The sequence below is a fragment of the Saccopteryx leptura genome, chromosome 1, assembly GCF_036850995.1.
Source record: "Saccopteryx leptura isolate mSacLep1 chromosome 1, mSacLep1_pri_phased_curated, whole genome shotgun sequence".
Taxonomy (NCBI): Eukaryota; Metazoa; Chordata; class Mammalia; order Chiroptera; family Emballonuridae; genus Saccopteryx; species Saccopteryx leptura.
In genome coordinates this window covers 309210465-309238431 of record NC_089503.1, presented here as the reverse complement: position 1 = coordinate 309238431, position 27967 = coordinate 309210465, and the positions used below count along the sequence as shown (strand labels likewise).

Genomic DNA, 27967 nt, shown 5'->3' with positions numbered 1-27967 from the left:
TTTATAATAAAATATATTTTATTGCAAAAATTTTTTTCAGTCAACAATGTCGGAACATTTTGGAATTAATATCTTGGACTTTTTTCTAATATATGTCGGTCCACCTCACTCATTTTAAACATAGGTTTCTACTTTAGAATGTACAAAAAGAAAGTGATTTTAGTATTGGTGAATATTTAAGTTGTTTATATAATTTTCTTCAGCCATAAACATTGCTGCGATGAACAGGAATTAATGAACAAAAGTAACAAAACCATCTGCTCTGCCACATATGAGAACATATTATAAAGCTATAAAGGACAACGGAAACAACACGGAGAGAACAACATTATAATATTGAAAGCCTAGTAACTAAGTACATACAGGGACTTTCTCTATCATAAAAGGGGCATTTCAGACACCCGGAGGAGTAACAGGTGACCCATCAGATAATGCAAAACACCTGGGCCACTCTTCGGGGGACAGCATAAGGTGAGCTCTCCAGCGCACATGCGTCCATTCCCAAACCATTAACATTTGACATGAAAAGCTTGAAACAGAAAAAGAACTAGAGAAAAATTAGGACGAGGGCACTTTCGGAGTGGGGAAGGCCTTTGTAAATTTGACACTAACATTGGAGTCACGTGGGGGTCTATGTGACAGGAAACTCTGCTTTGCTACCTCCACGAGCCTCATACACACGATTAAAAGGAAAACCACAACCGAGGGGAAGATGTCGGCACCAGGCGTGAAAGGTCATACAAAAATAGTTTTAAAAACTTCATCAGAAAAAGATGAATACCTGACAGAACCAAGTTCTTAAAAGGTTTAGCCCAGTAAAAACAAAACAAAACAAAAAAACACAAAAACCAAGGCCCACACAATATATAAATACATGCAAACTTGAAAGTTATCAAATAATGCAAATTAATACAATTTAATGCCATTATTTCTGTATATCAGGAGGGCAAAGATTTAAAAGAACCAGAATCCCCTCATAGGCCTAGACTTAGGCCAAAAGCCCCTCATACTCGGCTGGCGGCAGCTGGAGTTGTAGGTCTTTCTGGAAAAAGGGCCCCCAGGCAATTTTGACCATAAGCCCTAAAGTACAGGCCTTTTCACCATTCTCTTATGTTGAGCAGCTCTTTGCAACTTTTCTACAGGGGACTTGGGTACTTTCCCTTCTCCTCCTGAATTTTCCAGGCTCCACCAGCCTGGGCGTAGAGAACCAGGTCAGCCAGGAACCAGCATTGCACACTACTCAGACCAGTGCCCTGCCCGTGATGCAGGTCCTGCGCCCCGACACTCCCCAGTCACCTTCGTGGGACCGGCAGGGCCTCCCATGAGCTCGAACAGCTCTACCCTCGCACACCTCCTTGCCACGCCCCTTTCTTGGAGTGACAGTTGAGATTGGTGCTTGGTCTCCGAGTCTGGGGCTGCAGTACCTGACAAAGGCAGGTCCAGTCCTGCGCTGTTCTGTTAAGCTTTCAACCCTCAAGGCCCCGCCCGGAGCCCCTGCCTCCCGAACCTGGGCTGGAATCTCGAGTTCCTGCCTGGACAGGCTTTGACTCGGGTCCTCCTACACAACCAGACATGGCAGCCTCCGAGTAGGCTCTGATGAAGACAGGACAGCTAGAACAGGCTTAGCATAGACCTCATACTCACTCTAATCATCAATCAAGAAAAAGAGAAAGAAGAAAAGAGCAAAAGCAAGGAGATGTGGTAATGAAGAAAATGAGGGCAAGTGCAACGAGTTTGGATGGAACATTCTAAGATTTCAGAACCCAAAAATCTGTGCACTTGGAAGAAAAGTGTGTGTGTGTGTGTGTGTGTGTGAGAGAGAGAGAGAGAGAGAAGCTTGACCTTGCTAAAAGTCAAGAGAGAAGATGGAGGATTCGCTCATTTTCCTGGTCTCTCCTTGGCTTTGTAGAAATGAGTGTGGAAAATACCAGAGGCTGGTGGGAGAAAGGCCGGGCAATAGGGAAGGCAGATAGATCCCTTCCTTCCACGTGTCTCCCCCAGGGTCTGCAGGGTCTCAGCACACCTCCCCAGGCCTGCTGACATCCCAGGGGGGCAGCGACAGGTAGTCCTGCTGCTTCAGGGCTTTGAAGAGCTGAATGGCTGGCACCTGGGGAATGGCCTGGCACGGGCGTTTCTTGGCCTGGAACACCTGGTCCAGGTCCCTGGTCTCAGGACACAGTCCAGGAGAGGAGGACTTACTCTGGGGTGAGAGAGGGCCAGCTCCCACGCCAGGGAGGAAGCAATAGTCACCCACCTGCTGCAGAACCAGGAGCCCCTCGGGGTGTGGAGAGCCCGGGGTCACACTGACCCGGGGCTCCCTGGGGCTCAGGATGTGGCTGCTGGCTACAGGTGGGGCATGACTGCCCAGAGCGGACTTAGGTGACTGGCCCATGGTTGAAGGGAGCTCCACGTAGCTATCAAACACTAACTTCACGGGGGCTGGAACTTCAGGGGGCCCACCTGCCAGTCTGGGACAGAGGCTGTGGCTGTGGTTTGAGGGCAGGCCCAGAGGAGGAGCCGAGGAGGCAGGCGGCGCCCCTGTGGATAGGCTGAGTGCCAGGTCCGCAGTGCTGACATAACCAGAGGCCATGGCCCCGTCCTTAGGGCCCCCAGACATAGTAGACAGAGCTGTGGGGCTGTCCTTCGTGCCCTGACCACCCACCATCAGCCCAGGTAAAGAAGGGGTAGGACCTGCTCCCTGAGAGGGGCTCCCCTCGGCCCCCAGGGAGGGCCTCCTCTCCACCCTGCTGGCCTGGCCCTGTCCCATCACCTGGGCCAGCGGGACCAGCTGGACCTGCTCCCCTTTGGGCAGGCACAGGTACTCCAGGGACCCTGGGGGCAGCAGCTCTAGGCTCACACCCGTCTGTGGGAGCCCCTCCTGGCCCACAAGGTCAGGCAAGGAGAGGCTGTGGGGTGACCCCAGGTAGGGCCCATTGAAGTCGAAGCCGGAAACCTGGCTGTCAGGCCTGCTTGAGGGGGCTGAGAGGCAGGGCAGAGGACTTGGGGGCAGCTCCGTGGGCAGGTCTGAGGTGGCCGGAGTCATGTCAGGCTCAGGTGGTGAGTCATCGATATTTTTAGGGTCTTCTATGGTGAGAGGTGACACCTTGCTGTATATGCAGTCTACAGGGGACACACTGTGGGGAGAATGGGTACAGAAGTTTGCGACCACATTGGGCAGACATCTCAGCTCATGCCAGGGAGCCTGTGGGTGGCAGGACTTTGAAAGGCCTGGACCAGCAGGACTCACTGAGAGCACAGAGCAGGGTGAGGGGCTGTGTGTGTGTATGGGGGGGAGGAGCATGCAGAGCAGGAAGCAGACATTCCTCCATCTGCCTGTGGATCTGGCCCTCCAGCCTCCATGCTTCTGTTCAAGGTCCTCCCCTCCCAGGTGCGTCCCTCTCACCAGCTCCCTGACACGCCCCAGCCTCGGGGCCGGGCCAATGCCCAGCCTGTGCACACTCAGGCATTCCCTCCTTCCTCATCCCTCAGCATGCAGTGCCCTCTCCTGGGTGAGGAGCTGGCAGTGCAGGTGCTGACCATGACGGTTTGCAGCTCCTTGGCCACCCATGAGGCTGAGGCAATGTGGGGTGTCCCTGGGAAGCAGGGCACAGAGAGGCTATCTCTAACCTGGCTATGGCTCTTGCTAACCTGGGAATCAGGAGGTTCCTCCAGCCATCCAACTGAGATGCCCCTTGCTTTTGGGCAAGGTATCTCTACGGACCTCTTCCCTGAGCCACACGCCAGAGGCCACCTCCTCTGAGCCTCTGATGTGCACAATGGGACCACCCACCCACCTCCCAGGGATCTGGGCCCAGACACTCACCCCTCCAGGCCAGAGAAGTGGCTGCTCCATGGCCCCTTGTGTGAGGGGCTCTTGGTGGTGACAGTCGACTTGCTGTCTGGGAGCCAGAGCCCCGCCTTCCCGTTCTACAAGAGAAGGACGTGTGTGCCTGTGGGTGTGGGGCCTCGAGATGGTGACAGTGTGGGGAGGGCTGTGGGGTGACAGGGAACTCAGCGAGTCCCCAGACATGGGAGAAATCTGAACATGGTCAGGACCAAACGTGGCCTTCTGACACTAGGAGGGGAGGCCAGGGAGGGGCTGGGACTTCACTGGGGTCCTCCACTCCAGCAGCGAAGGACAGGGGCCGTGTTCCAGTAAGGCTACTCATCTGGGTGTTGCTGCCTCCATGTTCACCCCATTGTCGTCCCGCACTGGCCTTGAAGGCCCTCCACACGCAGTGCTGGCTCTGCCTGACCAGAGGGCTCTTTAGCTCTGCGGCCGTCTCAACCTCCTGTGATGTGGCCCCAGCCGCACTGCCCACCCATCTCAGTCCTTCATGAAGCGGTCTTGTTCCATCCCCCACACGCCTTCTACCTGCAGTGACCTTGGCCCCTGCACCACCCAGACCCTTCAAAGCTCAGCTCTGCCATCTGTCCTCAGGGAGCCTTTCTGCCTCCCACCAGCCCACCTGCCCTCAGTAGAATGAACCACTTCCTGAGCCTACTCTGCATTCCTGGCATCCCCATCCTCAGCTCTCCTGCTCCACGTGGACCCTGAAGGGCAGGTGCAGTGCTCCAGGGCACCCTGTGCATCGGTGGGGCTCAGAGTTCTGCAGGGATGAACGTGCAGGTGCTGGCTTTGCTCTTAGAGCTCCCCCCACCCCGGCCACCCATGTCCCACTCTCAAAACTCCAAGGAAGGGAAGGAAGACATGGACACAGGGACATGGGCACGAACAGGGACATGGGCACAGGCGCAGAGGAGCCCTCACCACCGCAACTGCCCTCACAGCCAGACCCTACCTGGAACAGGTGGCTCTTGCCGGGGTTGGGGATTTTCTCCTTCCACTTCTGGTTCATCCTGGGAAGACAGCAGGGAGGTGGCAGCCATCAGGGAACTCAGGGCAGCTGCCCATGCTCGTATATAGAGGGGAAACTGAGGCCCAGGGAGAGGGTGAGATTTGTCCAAGAACCCCCAGGGAGTGAGTGACAGAGCAAGGATCTCTGGGTACCCCTACCCTCAGCCATCATGGAGTCCCCTTACCTGTACCCGTAAATGCCACAGAAGCGCAGGACCAGGAGGAAGACGAGGGTGGTGAAGACCAGGATGAGGGCCAGGCCCCATGTGGGCAATGCTTCCAGGCAGCCAGGAAAAGAAAAGAAGCATTAGCATCTGGGAGGGGGAAGCAGGAGGCTCAGGAGGCAGGGGCAGGTGGGGCCCGATTCTTACCGGTACAGTGTTCCAGAAGCTCACTGAGGGTTTGAGGGGAGAGGGGAGGGAGGTAGACACAGGCCAAGGAGAAGAGGGCATTGTTCTACACACACACACACACACACACACACAGTTCCAGTGCTGGAGAAGACAGAGGGGTACAGTTTTTCCACACACACACACACACACACACACACACACACACACACACACAGTTCCAGTGCTGGAGAAGACAGAGGGGTACAGTTTTTCCAGTAGCAGGAAGTGCTAGGATGGGAGCGGTGACTATAGCCCATGGAAACTATGGGGGACTCCCGGAGAAGGTAGTATCTGGGCACACCTTGGCATGCATTGCAGATTTGGTTTCAGACCATTGCAATAAAGCAAATTTCACAATAAACTAAGTCACATGAATATTTTGGTTTCCCAAGGACATAAAAATGTCATGTTTACTCTATATTGCAGGCCATTATGTGTGCAACAGCATATGTCTAAAAAAATGTACAAATATAAAATACCTAGTAATAAATTTAACCAAGGAGGTAAAAGTTCTGTATTTGGAAAAGAATAAGCCATTAAAGAAAGAAATAGAAGATACAGATAAATAGGAGCTTAGACTGTGCTCATGAATAGGAAGAATGAACACTGTTAAACTGTCCATACTACCCAAAGCAATGGGTAGATTCAACACAATTCCTATCAAAATACCAAAGGCATTTTTTTTCACAAAACGACAAAAGACCCTGAATAGCCACAACACTCTTGAGAAAGAACAATAAAGTTAGAGGTATCACCCTACTTGATATCAAGTTACACTACAAAGCCATAGTAATCAGAATAGTATGGTACTGGCAAAACCAAAAACAAAACACATAGATCAATGAAACAGAAAACAGAGCCCAGAAGTAAATCCATACCTACAGCTCAATTAATATATGACAAAGGAGGCAAGAACATGCGACAGGGTAAAGACAGTCTATTCAATAAATGGTGCCGGGAAAACTGGACAGATACATGCAAAAAAAGGAAACTAGACTACCTTCTTACACCATATACAGGAATAAACTCAAAATGGATTAAAGACTTGAATGTAGGCCTTGGGACCATAAAACTCCTAGAAGCAAACATAGGAGGTAAAATCTCACACATTTCTCTTAGTAATATTTTTTTCTAATACATCTCCTCAGACAAGGGAAACAAAAGAAAAATTAAACAAATGGAACAACTTCAAACTAAAATGTTTAAGGAAACCATCAACAAAGTGAAAAGACAGCCTACTAACTGGGAGAACATATTTGCCAATGATAAATCCCAAAAGGGGTTAGTATCCAAAATTTATAAAGAACTCAAAACCAGAAAAAAAAATCAAACAATCCCATTAAAAAGTGGAGAGAGGACCTGAATAAAAACTTCTCCAAAAAGGACATACAGATGGCCAATAGACAGACTATGAAAAGATGCTCAATATTACTAATTATCAGAGAAACACAAATTAAAATCACAATGAGGTAACACCTCACATCTGTCAGAATGGCTATCATCAATAAATCAACAAACAACAAGTGCTGGTGAGGGTGTGGAGAAAAGGGAGCCCTCAGGCACGGTTGCTGGGAATGCAGACTGGTGCAGCCACTGTGGAGAACAGTATGCAATTTCCTTTAAAAATTAAGAATGGTACTCCCTTATGACCCAGTGATTCCACTTTGGGTTTATATCCAAACAAACCCAAAACACTAATTTGAAAGAACATATGCACCCCTATGTTCATTGCAGCATTATTTACAATAGCCAAGATCTGGAAGCAGCCTAAGTGTCCATCAGTAAATAAGTGGATAGAGACAAAGTATTATGGAGTATTACTCAGCCTCAAAAAGAGTGAAATGTTACCATTTGCACGTGCACAGATGGACCTAAAGTATACTATGCTAAGGAAAATAAGACAGAGAATGACAAATACCATATGATTTCACTTATCTGAAGAACATAAATGAACGAATGAAATAAAAACAGACTCACAGATACAGAGTAGATTGATGGTTCCCAAAAGGAATGGGGTTGGGGGCTGGGTAAAAAAGGTGAAGGGATTAAGAAGTATTAATTGGTAGTTACAGAATCATGACAGGGATGTAAAGTACAGCATAGGGGATACAGTCAATAATATTGTAATAACTCTGGTGCCAGGTGGGTACTCGAAATATCAGCGGGATCACTTTGTAAAGTACATGACTGTCTAACCACTACCCTGTACACCTGAAATTAATACAAAATGATATTGAATGTAAACAGTGATTGAAAAGTAAAATTAAAAATAAAAAGACAATATCTATAGTTTAATAAAAAAAACCACTTTATTGCTAAACATTGCTAACCATTACCTGAGCCCTCAGCAAGTCATAATGTTCTTGCTGATGGAGGGGCTGCCTCAAGGTAGATAAAAATAGACTATCTGCAAAGCGCAATGAAGGGAAGTGCCCTACAAGGAGGCTGCGCCTGGAGGGCGAGGCTGGAGATGGAGGTGGGCAGAGCTGTGCTGGTGGAGGGACCAACAGTGGCAAAGGCCCCTCAGGGCCCCGCTTCTCCTGCTCGGCATCCTCCAGCTCTGAGGTGCTGGGCCCCTCCAGGACATCACCCTTCTCCCTCCCCTGGGAATCTTGCACTTGTTTCCTGGTGACCACTATGGTAAAAAGGGAGGGACAAATACAAGTAGCAAGTGCAGGGAAATGGGGAAGATAAGAAATCAGACCCTCTCTGACCTCTGTCTGCAGGTCCTGGCATGTGCTGGAATTTCGGGCTCAGTGGTCACGGGGTAGAGGCTGCCACAAAGGCTAATGAAGCCGTGAGTGAGTCGTTTGAATAGAGGGCTAAGGTCCTGTGTGAGGGAGGAGTGAGGATGAGAACTGCTCTTCTCTGCTCTAGTAAGACCTCACCTGCAGTCTGGGTTGCTCACCTGGTGTCACCTTCCAATGACTAGTGACAAGGGGAAGAAAGGTTGTTTGGGTGGGTCACATCTCTGTGTGCACATGGCCCCTGTCCAATGCCCAGCGGAGCTATGGCAGGAGGGGCAGGTGGGGGCGGGGAGACATACCCCACTCAGTGTCCCATGAGCACTCCTCACTCCACTCGCTCCACATCCCGTTGTAGCCGCCGTAGGGCTTGACCCTCACTCTCGCCTGGTACCTGGTGGAGGCCTCCAGAGGCGGCAGCGACATGACGTGGGTGTTCTGAAGGAACTCTGTCTTGCTCTCCTGTGGGTGCAAGTGTGTCAGCAGGTACGCAGAGGCTGAGGCAACTTTCCAGGCTCATGTGGGCACACCTGCACAACGCCCCACCGCAGCTCCAGGGGTGGGGTTCAGCCGGTTCGCAACAGTTCGGCAGAACCAATACCCAGTATTTTTTTGTTGAGTTTGGCGAACCGGTTGTTAGAATGGCACTTGTAATCAGGGTTCTCTCTAAGGTGGGCACCTGGGCAGCTGCCCAATGTGGAAATCACAGATTTACATTCCTTAGTCTTTTTATTTTATTTTATTTATTTATTTATTTATTTATTTTTTTTGCATTTTTCTGAAGCTGGAAACAGGGAGAGACAGTCAGACAGACTCCCGCATGCGCCCGACCGGGATCCACCCGGCACGCCCACCAGGGGCGACGCTCTGCCCACCAGGGGGCGATGCTCTGCCCATCCTGGGTGTCGCCATGTTGCGACCAGAGCCACTCTAGCGCCTGGGGCAGAGGCCACAGAGCCATCCCCAGCGCCTGGGCCATCTTTGCTCCAATGGAGCCTCGGCTGCGGGAGGGGAAGAGAGAGACAGAGAGGAAAGCGCGGCGGAGGGGTGGAGAAGCAAATGGGCGCTTCTCCTGTGTGCCCTGGCCGAGAATCGAACCAGGGTCCTCCGCACGCTAGGCCGACGCTCTACCGCTGAGCCAACCGGCCAGGGCTCCTTAGTCTTTTTAAACGTTCATCTGTGCAACAGCGTGGTCTAAGCCCCTTAGTAATGTTCATTCCATCCACAGGTGAAAAAAATTTGATGGAATTATGCCTGTAATATTTATTTATTCACTTCATAAAACTCATTGTATCTTTGATAAAATACTACATTTTAATTCCCTCACGTTTGTTACTTCAGTAAACAAACATATAACGTAAAGAGAAAAAGTGCCAAACAACCAGGGGGTGACAAGCTGTCATTGGAGATATCTTAAATAACAGTTGTATTGTTTTTTGTCAGGTATTATTTAATATTTTTTTATTAATGTTTTAAAACTCTGCCTGACCAGGCAGTGGTGCAGTGGATAGATAATCGGACTGGGACGCGGAGGACCCAGGTTCGAAATCCCGAGGTCGCCAGCTTGAGCATGGGCTCATCTGGTTTGAGCAAAGCTTTCCAGCTTCAGCCCCAGGTCGCTGACTTGAACAAGGAGTCACTCACTCTGCTGGAGACCCCCGGTCAAGGCACATATGAGAAAGCCATCAATGCACAGCTAAGGAGCTGCAACAAAGAATTGATGCTTCTCATCTCTCTCCATTCCCACCTGTCTGTCCCTATCTGTCCCTCTCTCTGTCCCCCTCTCTCTCTCTGTCTGTCACAAAAAGAATAAAAATAAAAAAATAAAAATTTTAGACTCTTTTTTATAACATAATCTGTTTTGTGTACCTCTTTTATTGTTCTTATTTAAGTATTAAATGCATGAAATAATAAATTACCTTTCAGTATATTGGTTTTTTATACTTAAAACGGTCATTAGGACAGAGAACTGGTTGTTAAATTATTTGCATTATTTACTGAGCAGGCCACCACTGCTCAGCACCTCAGGTCTCTGGAACCAGTCAGCCCCCAGCTGTGGTCACAGTCCCTGGGTGTGAGGCCCCACAGAGAGCACTCCACATGGGACCAGGGACCACACCTCTTACAATGATCCTATGACATGTGACAGCACCAAGGCCCAGAGACCCTAAGGGGTCATTCCGTCTCATCCTTACTTGAGACTCCTCAATTTCCCAGTTCATCAGGGGCAGTCTGAACCCCAGTTATGGCCTTCCCAGGAATGCAGTGTAGGGCGATTGGACTCTGGTCTCTGAGACAGGGTCCCAGGGCCTAATCCCAGGTCCATCACTGACCCACCCATTCCTGGCCTCAGTCTCTCCATTTCCAGCCTGCATGTCTGGGGCTGGCTCCGATGTTTCTGGTCTGGCTTCTGTGGGGCCGCAGGCTCTGCACATGGACCAAGGGCTGCAGGTGGGGGGGGGGGGTGGACCAAGCCTGGGTGGGGCTCTGCCTGCTTCCTCAGGAGGGGCTCTTCCCTGAGCAGCTGCACGTTTGCACTCTGCATGAGAGTCCTCTGAAGAAACGTCCCCTTTATGACTTCTGAAAACCAGCATCTCTCACCCCTTCCCGCCCTGACATCTATGCTCCCTTTGACATTCAGGGTCACCTGTGTTAATTTTAGCCAAGTCGTGCCATGTCTCTGAGCCTCAGTTCCTTCTCAAGGGATGGAATAGTGACCTGCTGACTACCCAAGATTGTGACCACCAAGTCCCAGTGGCTTCTTCTGACTGGTCACCTGCTGGAGCCAGGCCTCTGGCAGGTGGTGCTTCCCGGGTGTTGTCTCACATGCCCCCCGCCCACACAGAGTCCCCTCCCCCCAGGGCACAGGTCCTCACCTTCCACGAGGGTGCCTCGCCTTTCTGATACTGGACCTCAAAGGTGTGTTCTATGTGATCATAGGTCATTTTCTTCACTTCCCAGCGTAAAATGTAGCTGTCTCCGCCCTTGGTCACCGTGAGTGTCGGGGCAGCCATCTGGACTGGAGGGAGGGAACTTTTAGGGAACACTGTTGCCAACATTCCTCCCATGGAACATTCTTTGCGTTCCATGCTGGTCACAGGTACTGTCTCCAGTGACCCAGGACCCCAGGTCCTGCTCATCTCAGCGTCCTTGCACCCCTCACTTCACCATATGATCCGTTTTGACCTGAGCAGCCCTGCTCTTGGGTGATGCTGAGTTTCACTTGTTTTGCAGAGCATGGGTTACTCACAGCATTTAAGTAAAAAATAAAATCACTATTATTGGTTTTGTTCTAGGCTCTGTGAAAATGTTCAATCTGTATGAATTATTTCACTCAGTTCTAACAACAGCTCTGTGGGATAGGTACTATTAACCTGTTGCATTTTGCCTAATCTGTGGTGGTGCAGTGGATAGAGCATCAACCTGGATAGCTAAGGTTGCCAGTTTGAAACTTTGGGCTTGCCCGGTCAAGGCACAGACAAATGCTCGCTCTCTCTCTCTCGTTCGCTCTTGTTCTCTCCCTTCTAAAAATCAATCAATAAGTAGAATCTTTAACTTGTCACATTTTGAAGACAGAGAAACTGAGCCCCAGAACAATTAGTCACTTGTCGAGGACAGGCAGCTAGCAAAGGTAAGGGGTAGACTCTAACCCAGGTGACTAAGACAGACAGGCTGCTGCCTGCAACACACCCTGTAGAACGGGAAGGAAGAGCGTGGTCATCTTGAAAGAACGCAGGGCCTCCTCTGCACAGGCCCTTGCACATAACAGGAACCAGGGATATTAACCGGCAAAGGGCGCTAGCTCACTCCCCCCCCCCCAACCTGGCCCCCCATCTGAAGAAGTAAATCATAGGTTGGTTATTTTGAAGACTGAAAGGATCCATCAGGGGAGGACTTCAGAAACCTGAAAGTGAAGCACCCAATCAGAAAATGAAAGTTTGGTGGGCGGAACCAGGAGGCACGTCTGAGAGCAGGAAATTTGGCACAGCTGCGGAGTTGGAGAGGCAGGCAGAGCTAGTGGAGCAAACGGCGTTAAAGAGGTATTCCCAGGGAATCTCATTGGAATCTTCCTACATGTTCTTTGACAGTGGCACTGTTCTATTAATGCTTCTTGAGAACTTTAAGAGAAGAGAATATTCTAATTACATTTATTCACTTTGCTCACCAGACTGTTTCTTGGAAGTAACAAACGTGAAGACAGGGACATGGGAACCCTGAGTTTACATGGGTTACACAATAAAATACAGCTGTCCCAAGACCTCCTTCCCCCCATAGGAGGCTGGGGGCATACTCACTGTTCTCTGAGTTCTTTATAAGTTTCTCTTCCTTCTTTGGCCGAACAGAGATGATGTACCGGCTGTGGTTCCTGGGATCGACCACGGGCACCTGGCACCGGTGCCGGATGTGGGGGCCGCTGGCCTCTTCCTTCAGCACTGGGGAACATTCTTCCTCCCTGAGTGTCACAACAGAGGTGAGGGCAGGAGGAGACAGGGACTATGGCAGAGATGTGACCTCAGGATGGGCTGTGGCTACTGCTGGGCACCCAGTGGCCGGAGGAGGCCTGGAGCAGGGCCAAGGCCGAGAGGGGAGGAAGGGACAAAGGCAGTGAGGGACACTCACTGTGCGCTGGAGCTGGACTTGTAGAAGAGGGTGAAGGAGACGGAGCTGGTCACCTCGGACCTTACTTCCCAGGAGCAGCTGAGCAGGGTGTCCCCGTCAAAGACGCACTGGAGGTTCTGGGGCTGGGCCTCGTCCCCTAGGAGAAGACGTCTCTCCCTCATTCCCTCCTTCATTCGTTCCCTGTTGTCAGTTGGCTTCCCACTAAGAGATTCATCACAGACGGATCTTGGGCTTTGGGGTCCCAAAAACCAGGGGTTCAATTTTAACCTGAACCAGCCAGCTGTGTGACAACGGGCCAGAGTGAATTGTGTGAACCTCTGTATTTCCCTGAGGAAATGGGGACAGTGTCTAGTTCCAGGGTTTTGGGATTTAACACAAGAATTGTGGTTTGTCCACACATGGTACAGCTCTCATGAAACACAGCTGCGCAGAACGCCATGGGGATTACCATCGTAATGACTACTGGGCAGGGAGTGTGCAGACAGTGGGGCCCAGGAGAGCACGATGCTGGCCTGCCTCGGCAGAGTCACGTGGGGCAGGAGGGCCCAGGGAGGCGACTCTAAATACATGGCACAGAAGGTAGTGTCCGCACTGAGGACCCTGGACTCCTGTCCGGGAGCTGTAATGAGCCACCCTCCCCACAGAGGGGCATCACCCCTGCTCGGCTCCCTTACCTGGCTGGGAGTCCCAGTGAACCTCCGGGCTCCACTGGCTGGGCCGCCCTGAGAGCCCCGAGCCCAGGCCCAGCCGAGTACGCACGCGGGCCACGTAGGTGCTGCTGGGAATGAGGTGGCACAGACTCAGGCCAGCCTGCTGCGAGGCGGAGTGGAGGGTGGAGGCATCCTGGCGGGAGAGAGGTATTGTTGGAGCAGGTGCTGGCTGGCCCGGTTACCTGTGGGCTTGTGGTTGAGCTGGCAGAGCTCCCTACCTCCCAGGAGTCCTGAAGCCGTCTGTAGGTCACCTCAAACTCCAGGTTTGACAGCCACTGGCTCTGGGAACCCCCGAGGGCCACAGTCCAGGTCAGCAGGAAACAGTCCCCAGCAGCACTAATGTGGAGGTCCTTGGGTGCGGGGGGCTGCACTGGAGGGCGAGGAAGTCAAGAGAGCCTGTGAGAGGCTGGGTGACTGCGGGGTGCTAAAGGGCCTGAGGGTCTTTGTGTAGGCAGCCTGGGGGTCCAGGAGGAGTGCTGCCCCATCAGCTGACTGACCATGGACAAGACCCCAGTCCTCTATGGCAGTGGTCCCCAACCCCCGGAACGCGGACCATTACCGGTCTATGGGCCATTTGGTACTGGTCCACAGAGAAAGAATAAATAACTTACATTATTTCCGTTTTATTTATATTTAAGTCTGAACGATGTTTTATTTTTAAAAAATGACCAGATTCCCTCTGTTATATTCCTCTAAGACTCACTCCTGACGCTTGTCTCAGTCATGTGATACATTTATCTGTCCCACCCTAAAGGCCGGTCCATGAAAATATTTTCTGACATTAAACCGGTCCATGGCCCAAAAAAGGTTGGGGACCACTGCTCTGTGGGACCTTCAGGCCCTTCATCTACCAAATTGTGGAGACTCAACATGACTGTGAATGAAGGCTGTACAGATAGTTGTGCATATATAACATAAGCTTGATAAAAGGTTCTGGCAATTAAAATCCAAACACAGCCTCCCTTTGTCCTCAGGTTTCCAATGTCCAGCATGCAGCCTGTGTGGCACCCCCAGCCCAGCAGAGGGCACTGTGGCTCATGTTACTCCCTCTGTGCGGTCCACTGGCCTTCCCCTTTCCACCTGTCCAATGTCCTGAACCTCTCAGTGCCCAGCATAAAAGTGTCCTCTTCTGGAACCTTCTTGGATCCCCTCTCCCCAGGCAAACTCTGCCCCTTTTCCACTCCCACCATAGCCAGTTGTATGGCCCTTACCCTGGTGGGTTTAAATGTTTCTACATCTGCCTCTCCAAGTGATAGAGGAACTTGTGGGATGGCAGGTTTGGATCTGAGTCCCTTCCCTCTCCCCCGGGCCTGAGATGTAGTGGTTCAGTGAATTTGGAGGACAAATTAAATGAGGAAATGAATGAAGACACGTAGGTAACCTTCAGAGACTTTTCATGAAATCATTTCATCAACCAACAGCAAGCATACCTCTCTCTGTTGGGACCTACAGGGCTAGGCAAGCAGATTCATTGATGAATAGAATGGCTCCTGCCCTCCTAAAGCTTCTGTGTCTGAATGCCCAGGGATGACTTTCAAACACAAAAAATTCAATAAGAGCTCAAACAAGATGTAAATATTCTCTGCTGGACACGGAACATAGCATGCTAGAGTATGTCCGAGCTGGAGCCTTCAGAACATCTTCAGCCCAGAATAACAGAGACAGGGCACCCCCTTCCCACCCACTGCCACATCAGACATCACTAATCAGCTGTTGCACTTCTAGCCCCTGAGCCTGTCATGGAGCGGGAGTCCTTCTCATTATGGAGCTCTAGGAAGCTACTACCAACTGAACCAATGGGGTACCCAGCGGAAAACCTATTTATCCAACCTGAGAGATTTTGGTCCATCAGCCCATTTCACCATGGAGAAGCCAACTAAGGAAGTGAAACTCCAGATCTCCAAATATCTCTAAGGCAGCAATCTGACCAATCACTGTCACTTCTGCTCAGTGGTAGCACTTTGGAAAAGTTATGAAACCTCTCTGGGTCTCAGCGGCCTCATCTGAAAGATGGGCTGTTGCAGATATTGGTTGAGAGCCAAAGATGAAAGAGTTTTATAAACTGTTAAGTCTTTATGTGCATCATGGAATGGCTCTTCTAGAAAGGAAGCCTTTAGTGCTGGAAGGCAATGGCTTAGCAGATGCTGGAGCTGCCGGGCCAGGAGGTACCTGTAGCCAGGGCCTCTTCAGGCTGTGCCTGCTCCAACATCTGCATCATGAGGACACTGTATCCTTTTCCCTCAAGAGACCAAACGCAACCCCAAGCCAGTGTCTCCATCCCCTGAAGAGTCTTACTCCCTGGCCCACCCTCTTCAGTCTGGCCACCCCCTGAGGCCCAGTATCCACACTGGGGACCACCCCCATCCAGGGACCCTAGGCCTCACCATGCTGGGTCAGAATAACGGTGAGCTGGGTGCCCAAAGGCCTGTCTGGTTGAAATGAGAAGTAGTCCCAGTCGGCAGTGACAGGAACCTTGTGGGGAATGACGCATCTTCTGGGCACACAGGGGGGAGAAGGGCAGTCTGACCAGGGCATGCTGTCACTAAAATTACAGGAAACAGGCTGTGGGGGCGACCTGCCAGGAGAGGACATGGGTTAGTCCAGAGTGCAGGAGAAGCATTCATTCACAACATTATTGTATGGTTTCCATGTATGAACCTTGCCCAGGGCCAAGAGGCCTGGCAGTGAACAAAACACATACAAATCCCTGCCCATGGAGCCGACATTCTGCTGGACACACATGAAATAGCTGAATAAAATATGTCGTATGTCAAATAGAGAAAACTTTATGTAGATAACTGTAGCAGGAAAGGGTGGTGAGGCCAGAAGGACTGGGGTGAGGGATGCAATTTGAAATAGGGGAGACAGGGAAGGCCTCTTGGAGAAGGCGATATTTGAGTAGAAACTTCATTGAAGGAGGTCAGGGAGGAGCCATGCAAATTATGGAGAAAGGGGATTTCAGGTAATTATCATAGTATGTGCAAAGGCCCTGGGACAGGCTCTGGTTTGTAGTGTTGTATTACTAGGCAGTTAAATATTGTGCTTATATTAGAATATGTGAGTTTGGGAGGTCTAGGAGTCTAATTGGGTGAGGGGACAGAAGCTTAACACTTAAATGTAATTTGGATTGCACTATAAGTGGGAAAAATTAGAGTTATGAACAAAGGACTGACATATGCTTTAAAAGGATTCTGCTGGCTGCCGGGTTGTAGCCAGATTGGTTTGAGGGGGGATGGCAATATTGGAAGCAGAAAAAGTTAGGATGCTTCTAGAATATTCCAAGTGACAGGAAATGGTTTGAACCAGGGTGGTGCTGTTAACATTGGTCAGATTCATGTTCTAGTTGAAGATAAAGCTGACATTTTGCTGGTGGATTAGATGCTCCAATGGGGAAGGCAAGGTGTAAAGTGATTAAAACAACAAAACTGTCCTGAGTGTTTGACTTGGGCCATGAGGAGCCCCCATCCAGAGAAGTGAAATGCCAAGACTGGAGCAGGGTCTTCTGGGTGCAGAGCAGGAATTTGGTTCAGGCCTGCTCAGGCGGTGGCAAGGTGGATAGAGTGTCAGACTGGGACACGGAGGACCCAGGTTCAAAACCCCGACATCACTGACTTGAGCACGGGCTCATCTGGTTTGAGCACAGCTCACCAGCTTGAGCCCAAGATCACTGGCTTGAGCAAGGGGTCACTCACTCTGCTGTAGCCCCCCGGTCAAGGCATATATGAGAAAGCAATCAATGAACAACTAAGGTGCCGCAACAAAGAATTGATGCTTCTCATCTCTCTCCCTTCCTGTCTGTCTATCCCTATCTGTCCTTCTCTCTTTGTCACACACACACAAAAAGAATTTGGTTCAGGACGTTTGGGGTGGAAGACTCCTATTTTTCTAAGGGATGATATGGAGAGGCAGGTGCCCCTCTTGGATTGCAGCATAGGAGGAGGTCTAGGCTGGAGAGCAGTGAGAGGCCCAGAGTCTGAGGCTGGATCTCCGCCATTGGGATAAGATATGAGAGCGAAGGACTGAGCCCTGGGGAATCTCACCCTTCAAGTTCAAAACCAAAGAAGGGAATTGGACAAGGAGACAGAAAAGGATGGGCCAGGGAGACACAAGGACAACAGGTGAGTGTGGTGGCCCGAAGTCAGGAGAGGAAAGTGCTTCAGGAGGACACTGCGGTTAGTCCAAGTCAGGTGCGCCCCCGAGTCAAGGAGGGAGAAGGCTTGGACTGACCCTTAGGCCTAGCCAATAAAGGCTTCACTGATTTCAGCAGGGGTGTTTTGGGTCGCCTGGGGGGAGTGCTGCAGAACCCTGGGGGATTTGGTTCAGGAGACAACTGGAAAGACCCTGGGTATGCTGGGTCTGGATAACTCTTTAAAGGAGTGTGGTTGCAAAGGGAGGCAGAGGGTGGGCCCTGGATGGAGGAGATGGGGTCAGGAGGCGCCCAGCAGCTGCTCCCCTTCTTGGCTTCTATAGGTGGGGTTGGCTGCATTGGCTCAGTAATTGTGAATGATCCCAGGAGAGGCCCGTCCATGGCACAGGAAAGCATGGAGACCATGGTGGCAGCATTTCCTTGAGCAGCAAGACTGGGTGGGACCCCGGCTGCAAAATCATTGCAGGTGGATCCAGGGGGGCGGCAGGTGTGTGGCCCGGCAATGAGAGCGTGGACGGTGCTGGGGGCTTCTTTTCTTGGTCACCTGGTGACTCAGTGCAGGAGGAAGCAGGTCACAGCCAAGGTTAAGGAGGTAAGGAGGGAGTTGCTGTAATGAGGCGGGTGGAGAAAGACAGAAGTTCCCAGGAAAGCATGGAAGACAGCAGAATGACCATGCTGTGTGTGTGACAGTGGCTCCTTCCCAGGGTGACCCCCTCCAGGGGCTCCATCAACCCTGTGACACCAGCTCTTTCATTATTTCTATTACTTTGAGTTAGACTCTTACCAAATCCCAGCATGGTTGCAAGCACCTCTCCAAATGGCATGTATTGCAGAGACCATGCGAGGAGAAAGGACAAACCCCTCAGTGTGGAGATTTCAGGCCCTCGGGGGCATATGGGGCCCGCCCCTGCAGGCCAAACACAGGATGCTGGCCACCATGTGGTGGGGTGAGGGACCTCAGCTCCACAGCCTGTCTCCTTATCTATGAACTGGGCACTGTATCTCCACCATGCCTACCTCTAAAATAGAACGTGTGCATGGCAATTTTGGTAAATTTTGATGAAATAAGAGATTATCACCATCATCAGCAACATTAACAGATGCTCTTCCCAGAAACCCTGGCATCAGACAGCAGCACCTGGCGACCACCTGACAGGGCAGGAGCTCCTGGTCAGGGAACTCCCCTCCTCTGTCCTCTGTCCATCCCCTATCTGGCACAACCACACAACCCCCTGCCCTTTGGCCCCTGGGCCCGAGTGTCACTCACTTATTTAACCTGTGGTGGAGAGTCACATTGATGAGCCGATGGGCATCCTGGGTGTCCGCCCAACTGCAGATGGTGCGGCTGGCGTAGTTGTTATAGCATCGCAGGGTCTGCAGCGGGACAGTCTCTGACCCGGGAAAGGCAAGAAGGTGATCATACCTTGCCCTTCCAGGTGTCCCTTGTCACCACCCCTCCCAGCCCAACCTCAAAACCCAGCAGTGGGGAAGGGTCTCCCAGGATCCTGTAGAGGGTCCTGGCTGCCAGACAGAGGGCCCCAGGGGCCCTAGGCAGGGCCGGGAGCTGTGTGAGTCTGAGGGTGTTGATTGTGCCGCCCCAGGACAGGGACGTGCAGCAGGCCTAGGCCCGGCCCCTGGAGCCCTCTCCACATGTGGGAGGAGAGGCATAAACCCAGACCCGAGAAGTGGCAGACAGAGTCCTGCTCTGGGACCTCCTCCCACGTCCCCAGTCAGCTGGCAGGCCTGGTGGTTGGAAAACGGAATGTGGTTCCCATGGTTATATCAGAGATGCCAAGTTCTCTGGGAACCCTTGGGGAGAGGGTTAGTGAGCCCCAGGGGCATCCCGGCTGGGCCTCCAAGCTGGAGGAAGTTGCTAGAGCCGGAGCAGGGAGAGATCTCTGGGCTAGGGCCCCAGGGAGGTGGGCGTCAGCCAAGGCCACTGTCAGAGGACCGGATCGGGGGAGAGAGGCCTTGAATGCCACACTGAGAAATGGGGACAGAGAAAGGACACAAGCAGAGACGGGCTTTACAGGAGGCCTGGGAACAATGAGCAGGATTGTGAGAGGCAGGAGGATTCACCAGAGAAACCAGGGAGAGAAAAGAAATGTGGGGAGGAAGGGAAGGCCTGGAAGCTTCCTGGGGGATGTGGGGGGGACAGCTTCCCCCAAAGGGCCCAGCAGTGAGGAGGGGGAACTGGGAAGGGGAGAGAATGGAAAGGGCGAAGTCGGGCTCACCTTGGGCCCCTGCCACGCTGGGTAACTGACACAGAGCCAGCAGGGTGATGGGGAGTGGCCACTGGGTCAGCGGCATCTCTGGTCAGCTCTGGGTGGCAGGGCTGGCACAGGTGGGTGGAGGTCTAGGCAGGGTCCGGCTCCTCACTGGCCTAGAATCATGTGTCCCTCCCCATTTGGGGGCCAGGCCAAACCCTCATCATCTGCTTTTGTGAATCCTCTTTCCAGAGCTCTGTCTTCTCTGGGCCTGTGGGGGAAACGTCACCTGGGAGATGCCCCTCTTAGTCCTGCGTCCCCAGGGACCTGGCTCACGTTTGCGGTGAACCTCTGAGTGGCCCTGATGCGTGGGCTCTAGCCCCCACGGCTGCCTCAGCCTGGCACCTGGGACAGCCTGGCACCTGGGACAGCCTGGCACCTTCTCCCTAGCCTCGGGGTCCGCGGGTGACTGTGAGGGAGATGCACCGACGGCCTGTGAAGAAGTGGGTTCCCACGGGGTTACGAGCACCCCTGTGCAGTGCCCTGGTGGGGAAAGCTGACAGGGAGGCCTGGCACCTGGGACAGCCTGGCACCTGGGACAGCCTGGCACCTTCTCCCTAGCCTCGGGGTCCGCGGGTATGACTGTGAGGGAGATGCACCGACGGCCTGTGAAGAAGTGGGTTCCCATGGGGTCACGAGCACCCCTGTGCAGTGCCCTGGTGGGGAAAGCTGACAGGGAGGCCTGGCACTTGACTTACCCTGAGCCCCCCATGGGCTATTGACCTACATCTGCTTTGGGGAGTCACTGGGCATGAATCCTCTTTCCAGAGCTCTTTTGTGAATCCTCTTTCCAGAGCTCTGTCTTCTCTGGGCCTGTGATGGAGGCCACAGCGTCATCCCCAGGTGTGGTCACAGGCACACTCACACCCTCAGGAACTGGTGCTCTCCCCACCTCTGCCCCATTTCCTGGCATTCCTCCCACACCACTCTGAATTCCAGTTCCCTTTTCTCAGCAGAAGGCTGGGGATTTCCTCTTTGTACCCCTAGGAAGATAGTCTGAAACATCACTGAACTTGTAGGAGTACACACACACACACACACACACACACACACACACACACACACACCAGCAGCTGTCTGGCTGGGGTATGGCTCTGTTCTCTGCCAACCTGACCTTCAACACAGGCTCTGCCCCACTCTTGCGGGGCCTGGACTGACTCACGCATGCTTCTTGAACCTCACTCTCTGCATCTGTACAGTGTCCACAAGTGTCCATGTCTCACATGGTTGTCGTGATGAGAACCCAGTGTGACGCCGTGTATAGAGTGGGTGGTCTGGCAAGTGCACAAGAAGGAAGAGCAGTTTAGTTGGGAGCTGGGGGAGAGTGTCCACTCTAGCTCCCACAGATGGAGCACCGCCCTGGCGTGGGTGAGTGTGAGGCTGTGTGTGGCTTGGTCTGCTCACAGTGTTAGCCTGAAATTGCAGAGCCCCCCGGGGGCTTATCGCGGTAGAAAGACAAGTGTAAAAAGAGCAATTCACCCCAAAATAAGTAAGAGGTTTAACATGATTTTTTTTTAAATTTTTTTATTTATTCATTTTAGAGAGGAGAGAGAGAGAGAGAGAGAAGGGGGGAGGAGCAGGAAGCATCAACTCCCATATGTGCCTTGACCAGGCAAGCCCAGGGTTTCAAACCAGCAACCTCAGCATTTCCAGGTCGATGCTTTATCCACTGCGCCACCACAGGTCAGGCTAACATGATTTTTATAAAAATCTAAGATTTGTTTTGCAAGAACTCAGAAGAAAAAAATATATACATATATATGGGGAAAGTTAATGAGGCAGTTAAAGATAAGGAGGCTCTACCCAATAGCAAAATGTATTAGAAAGATCTGACAAAGAAAGAAGTATGTTGTTGTCACACACACACACACACACACACACACACACACATGACAAACTGTTTTAGACAGGAATTGCTATGTGGTGAAGGAGGAATCATGAATCAACGTGCAGAGATGGAATAAGTAAATGTGCAAAGATAATTGAATAACAACATAGACCAGATCAGCCTAAGTCCTTACCTCACAACATTCTCCAAACATCAGGCTACTTTAAAGTTTAAATGGAAGATGTCAACACATATTAAACTTGCAAACCATAGAAGTGAATACCTTTAAGCCATTCAAGCTTAAAAACAGTAGAAGAAGTCAGAGAGACAAAGGCTGACAGAAATATTTATAAGCAAAATCACAGATTTTATAAATCTGTGTTTTATAAAAACAACCAGACCATAAAGCAAAGGACAAAGTGAAAAAAGGAAATGTTCACAGCAAAATTATGGAGAACAGATTACTATCTTTGCATTGTGAATGGTTAAAATGAATTCATGTCATCAAAGAACACAAGCATAACATTCACATGCACACAGAAAACTCCTATTAGTGGCTAACAGTGATACAACGCTGTCTGTCAACTGGGCAGTTCAAAGGTCTTCACAGATATGGATACATCCACGTGTAGGTTACTATTAGAATCCCTACTTTATAGGTGAAGAAACAGGTAGTCGGTCCACAATCACACAGCTAGTAAAGGACAGGCTGGGACTGAAGACCACAGCAGATGGACGCTGGAGTTTTCCTCTTAACCACTAGACCAATAGTCATATTTCCCAATTGTTATAGGATCCATAGAAGCAATAGCAATTAATGCCTTCTGATATTATGTTGTTACTAAGCTATCTTGCAGGTGCACTCCATGTATCTCTAAGTAAAAGTTACACTTGATGTTATGCCAATTTCTCAGTAAACAAACTTTTTGAAGTCTTGTGAATAAAATTAGGGCACAGCGTGAACTCAGGGCCATTTTGCCTGAGCGAGCAGTGGTCCTTTGCTAGTCCTTGATGATTTTGTCTGCTGATCTCTCTCTCTGTGCCCCCGACTCACAACAACACCCAATCATTGGTGTCATACATATCTATTATGATGTATACCGACCCAAAAGACATTTCTACAGACATGCATAAATGCAGTCACAACAAAAATCTTTAAAACATCTTAATGAGCATCCTCAGGGAGATTTGAGAAATCATAGCCATTTAAAAGGACAGACTGTTATACAAAGAACAAATAAACAGAGATCTTGGAATTTGATGGTAAAAAAAAATCCATAATTAAAAAAGAACAAAACAAAAACCCCAGTAATGACCCAGATTACAGAATGAACATGACAATCATGTTAGGGTGGAACATAACAAGGACAGAGCAAATGCGAGGAGGGAGAAAGTCTTAGAGAAAAGCTGAGACCCGGAAAAGAAATCCAGGAGTTCCAATATCTAGAAGCAGGGGACAGTGAGAATTGAGGGCAGTTGTGGAGACACTGTCAGCCAACTAGCTGTCCCCTTCCTCCTTGGTGAGAAGTTTAAGTTCTATCTGGACCTTTTGCTGCACAGAATAAAAGACTGTATTTCCTACAGTCTCCTTTTGTTAGGTGTGGTTATGTGACTAAATATTGTCCAAGGAGCTATGAGTGGAAACCTTGGATGTGCTATCCTAAAAGTCTGTTTAAAGGGATTTGGCTCAGGTAGGAGAGTTCTACCTTTGTCCTCCTACCTTTTCCCCTTTCTTCCAGCCTGCAGTTGGGAAGTGATGGCTGGAGCTCCGGGAGCTATTCTGGACCATAAGTTTACCTTGCAAATGAAAGCCATATGCAACTGAAAGAGAGAAACTTGGAGTCCTCTTTTCACCATGGATCAACCATCCCAGCCTGAGACACCTACTTTTAGACATCTTTTATGTGGGGGAAAAAGAAAACTTCTGTATTGTTAAATACCACTGTTGTTTGGGGGATTTTCCATGTGCACCCAAACAGATACAATTTGAAATAAAAGTTCACAGGGCTTTGAAGGAAGCAGGAGTTCACTAAGTGAAAAGCAAGATTAATTTTTAATGGTAGCATACTCAGTCACCTACTAGTGAACTTTCAGTCATCCAAGGATAAAGGGTAATCCGACAAGCTTCCAGAAGGAAAGAAACAACAGGTCATTTTACAGACAGAGTGAAGGATAGACAGGGAGATGAGAAGCATCAATCATTAGTTTTTTGTTGCGCATTGTGACACCTTAGTTGTTCATTGATTGCTTTCTCATATGTGCCTTGACCATAGGCCTTCAGCAGACCAGTAACCCCCTTGCTCAAGCCAGCGACCTTGAGTCCAAGCTGGTGAATTTTTGCTCAAACCAGATGAGCCCACGCTCAAGCCGGCAACCTCGGGGTCTCAAACCTGGGTCCTTCCACATCCCAGTCTGACGCTCTATCCACTGCGTCACCGCCTGGTCACAACAGGTCATTTTAAATGCATTAAGGGATTAGGTTGGCAAGATCTTCTCAAGAAGTTAGTGACCACCCTGAACTCTAAATAGACAGCAATATCTTGAAACTATGGCGAGAAAATATATTTAAAACTAGAATCATAATAAGTCAGGCTTACTTGGAAGTTCAAGGAGAAATAAAAATTACAACATTTTGGAATAGTTAAGACACAAAAAAGCTTTTTAGATCTTTTCTGAAAAAATTACTCTAAAACGTTATTTCAGAAAGAAAAAAAAAGTCTAAGAAAGAAAGAGAGAAAGGAAGGAAGGAGGGAGGGAAGGAAGGAAGGAAGGGAGGGATGGACAGAGGGAGGAGGGAGGGAGGGATGGACAGAGAGAGGAGGGAGGGAGGGAAGGAAGGAGGGAGGGAGGGAGGGAGGGAGGGAGGGAGGGAAGGAGGGAGGGAGGGAGGGAAAGAAAAAAAGCAGAATCAGTGGTGAGAAAATAAACCAAGAAGACTTAGAGTTAAGTAAAGAAGAACTTTACTGTATCGAGTGAAAATAAATAAATACATATAAGATCACAATATTAAATTCAAAAATCAGATGACTTTAACTAGAGAGTGGGCTGTGAAGTTGGGGTGGATGCAGAGGAGTGAAAGCTTGCTGAGGGTCTTGTCTTGTTTTGGAAGAGCATACATATGTTAATTAAACCCAACCTCTGATGGAAAACAGAGGTTAAATATGTGTGTGAAAGACTAAGAGTGAGAGGTAACCACAGGGGCAACAGGATGACAGAGGGAAAGGAGAAGGTGGGAGAGGGAGAACAGAGAAGAGAAAAACCAAACACCTTCTCACTCAAAATAAACATGCACAGCAAAATCCCCAGACTCGTGAAGAAATGTAATGGGAGAAATAAAAACTGGAAATGAAAACAAAACAACCCAATTCACTGTGGACAAAAACAATTTCAGAGGACGATTTGACAGAGAGCCATGAAGAAAGCTATTCATGAGTAAAAGAAGCAGGTGAACAGATTAAAGGGGGGGGGGGGAAGGGTGAGTTTATTTTGACAGATGCTCCTAAACATATATTCAATAGTACAAAAGCTATTCCTGCTTAAACAAATAATGAACCTCAGCAAATGAAGAGATGAAGAAGTTGGCATGTCTGGTATCTGCTAGAAGCCTGTGCCAACATGAGAGGTCAAGAGAACGTTGCTGCCTACATAATGCCCGCACAGACATTTAGTTTTATATCAGAGGTATAAAGTAGAAGCTGCCCACCATTGTCAGTCCTCTCCCAAACAATTGCTAAATTCAATGCAATCTTAATCAAAATTCAAGAAAAGTTTCAAAAGGATTTTTCATAGACTTGACGAACTGATTCTAAATGATGACAAACCAAAGATGAGAGACTTGCTCAATTAGCTATAAAAAGAATAAGGAATATAATTATGGAGAGATAGAACAGAATACAGAACGCAGGAAAATAAACAAGTAGGGATTTGGGAAGTAATAGTGGCATTTCAAAACACCGAGGCAAAAATGGGCTGCACACACATAATTAATGATATCTCTGTTATTAGCTGATAATTTTAAAGTTATTATCGCTTTACATATTACCCATTCCTCTAATTCTCGGTGGATTAAAGATCTAAAAATTGAAACTAAAATGATAAAAAGCATCACAAATATTTCTTGAATCCTAGGAGTTGAATAAGACATCAAATCCAGAAAGCATTAAGTAAAAAATAATGACAGGTTTGACTTAGAAGCGATAAACACCTTTTTATACAAAACAGGTGTCTGAAACATGGCGAAGGAAATAAGTGATAATCTGGAAGACTAGGTTTTCAACATCCACGAATAAACTGAAAATACACACAATGAATGATTCACTCTTAAAGTGAAGATGCAAAGAACCCATCAGAAAATGGACAAAAGAGTTTCCATGTCCACCATCAGAGGGGGCCATTCGATAAAGATGCACAACATCACCCATAATCAGAGGGAAAAACATTCCAAGGAACCACCAGATAATTTTCATCCATTACATTGGATACAATGAAAAGATCCTTGCCTAAAGAGAAACCAGCCTTTTTATGCATGGCCATGTGCGTATATACATAATTTGGCTACTTTGAGGATGATTTGAAAGTACCTATATAAAATTTTTTTAAACACGCAATCTCTTGCCCCTCAACTCTGCTTCTAGGAATCTGGGCTGTGGAAACACTTTCCTACATTTGGGAAAATCGTGAAAAAGCTAAATGTCTATCAGTAAGGGAACTGGGTAAATTGTGGCGTGTCCATGCTAATAAATGTTACATACTTCTTAGGGCTCATAAATGAGTTAAACCTATCTGTATTATTGTGGAAAGACACTAAAACATAATATTAGGGGAGAAAATAAATCATAGGACAATATGTAATAATCCCATCTATATACAAAGAAAAACTGTATACTTGCATTCTGCTTAGAAAATATTTTGGAAGGATACATGGGGTGAAGAGGGCAGGATGTGGGTCTAGGGGATAGAGATGATTGGGACTTTTATGCTGCATAATTCTGGATTATTCTAGTTTTTCACAGAGCAGATATCCATGCATTTGCTTGTCTAATATTAAATACGCTCATTACCTCACAAACTCATGAATATAGCACAATATGAGCAAAACTGATGAATACAAAAAGAGTGACCTAAAGTTACTAGAAAAGTTTTTACCTGTCATAAAACTATTAATAGAAAGGATGCAAAGTAGAGAAAATCAGAATCTGGCTACACAAAATGTAACAGGGTCTCGGAAGAGGAAAATTCACACAGAGGCAACTTGTTATCAAAGGCTGCCTGGCAAGGCCCCACAGGCTCGCTCCCCAGTTCAGATCCCGAGAAATACCTACCCTCCCATCCACAGGGTGAATGCACACACCTGCACATCCATGCAGACACCCCTGGACACCCACCCACCCACCCAGACACACTTAGGGACAGGACACCTGGGGTCCCAACCCCTAAGTGCCAGCAGGTCAAGGCAAGTGTGATAGCAAAATTGTTCTCTGAAGGAGAAGAATGCGTCCGTGGGTCAGAGACCAGGCTTTCCAAAGTGAGCTGCCCAAGCTGCACCCAGCCCCAGGCCTGAGCTTAGCAAGGCTCCAGTTTCCCCTTCCCTTCCAGTCTCCCACATCCCCACATCCCTGTGGACACCAAGCGCTCTCTCTCTCTCTCTCTCTTTTTCTGTCTCTCTGTCTCTGTCTCTTTCTGATGTCAGGGGCTATCGGCTCTCTTCCCATTCTAGAGATGAGGACACAGAAGCCCAGAGCAGGGAGCTTATGTTCTCACTGCCTCCAACACCTAGTGACACCTTAGTAATCAAAGCAAAGGGGGACAGGACGCAGTGTCTGGCTCCCAGGCCCACTCTCCACCACCCCGGGTGTAACTCCCTGCTTCCAGGACAGCTGGACCCCACCCAAGCCCTCCACACAGCCCCCAAAGCAGGTCAGCTCTCCACTTGACTCCTCACCCACCAGCTGCCGCAGGACTCTGGGCTCAGGTCTCTCAAAGAGGCCAAGCCCTACCCTCCCCAAGTCCCCAGAGCACACCTGCCCACTCAACACCCCCAGGTTCTTCCTGTCCCTTCCATCCCGGTCTCCCCACATGCCCCTGCTCCGCAGCCCACCCATCAGCCTGCCCCCCACTGCCGGGCCATACCTCTTCGTGCTGGGGCAGGCTAGCCTTCTGCTGGAGCCTCCAGGCGGCGGCCAGGCTCTCACGTTTCCTATTTATGCTGACGTCGTTAGGAAATGGAGAAGCAGAAAGAGGAAGCGATGCCCAGGCCTGTTTCTTCATAAGATTACCAAGATTCTTAGAATTGTGAACACCAGGCTATCAATTCTCATTCTAAGTCTTACTGATTTTGCAAATGCTCCTTCTTTCAGGACTTCTACCCCACTTTGTCTCCCTGCAAACTCCTACACACCCTC

General features: G+C 49.5%; 1 protein-coding gene across 1 annotated transcript; it reads right to left on the bottom strand.

Moving 5' to 3' along the window:
- On the bottom strand, nucleotides 1–27950 carry CSF2RB (colony stimulating factor 2 receptor subunit beta). The gene is made up of 14 exons (XM_066358300.1): nucleotides 27696–27950; nucleotides 19706–19949; nucleotides 18739–18862; nucleotides 15709–15899; nucleotides 13543–13694; nucleotides 13289–13457; nucleotides 12615–12750; nucleotides 12290–12447; nucleotides 10871–11013; nucleotides 8297–8456; nucleotides 5044–5134; nucleotides 4803–4860; nucleotides 3824–3927; nucleotides 1–3134 (listed from the first exon to the last, which is right to left on the bottom strand). The coding sequence occupies exons 2-14, from the start codon at nucleotides 19779–19781 to the stop codon at nucleotides 2015–2017; spliced, it is 2682 nt and encodes an 893-aa protein (XP_066214397.1). The 5' UTR covers nucleotides 19782–19949; nucleotides 27696–27950; the 3' UTR covers nucleotides 1–2014.
- Nucleotides 27951–27967: the final 17 nt, after the last annotated feature.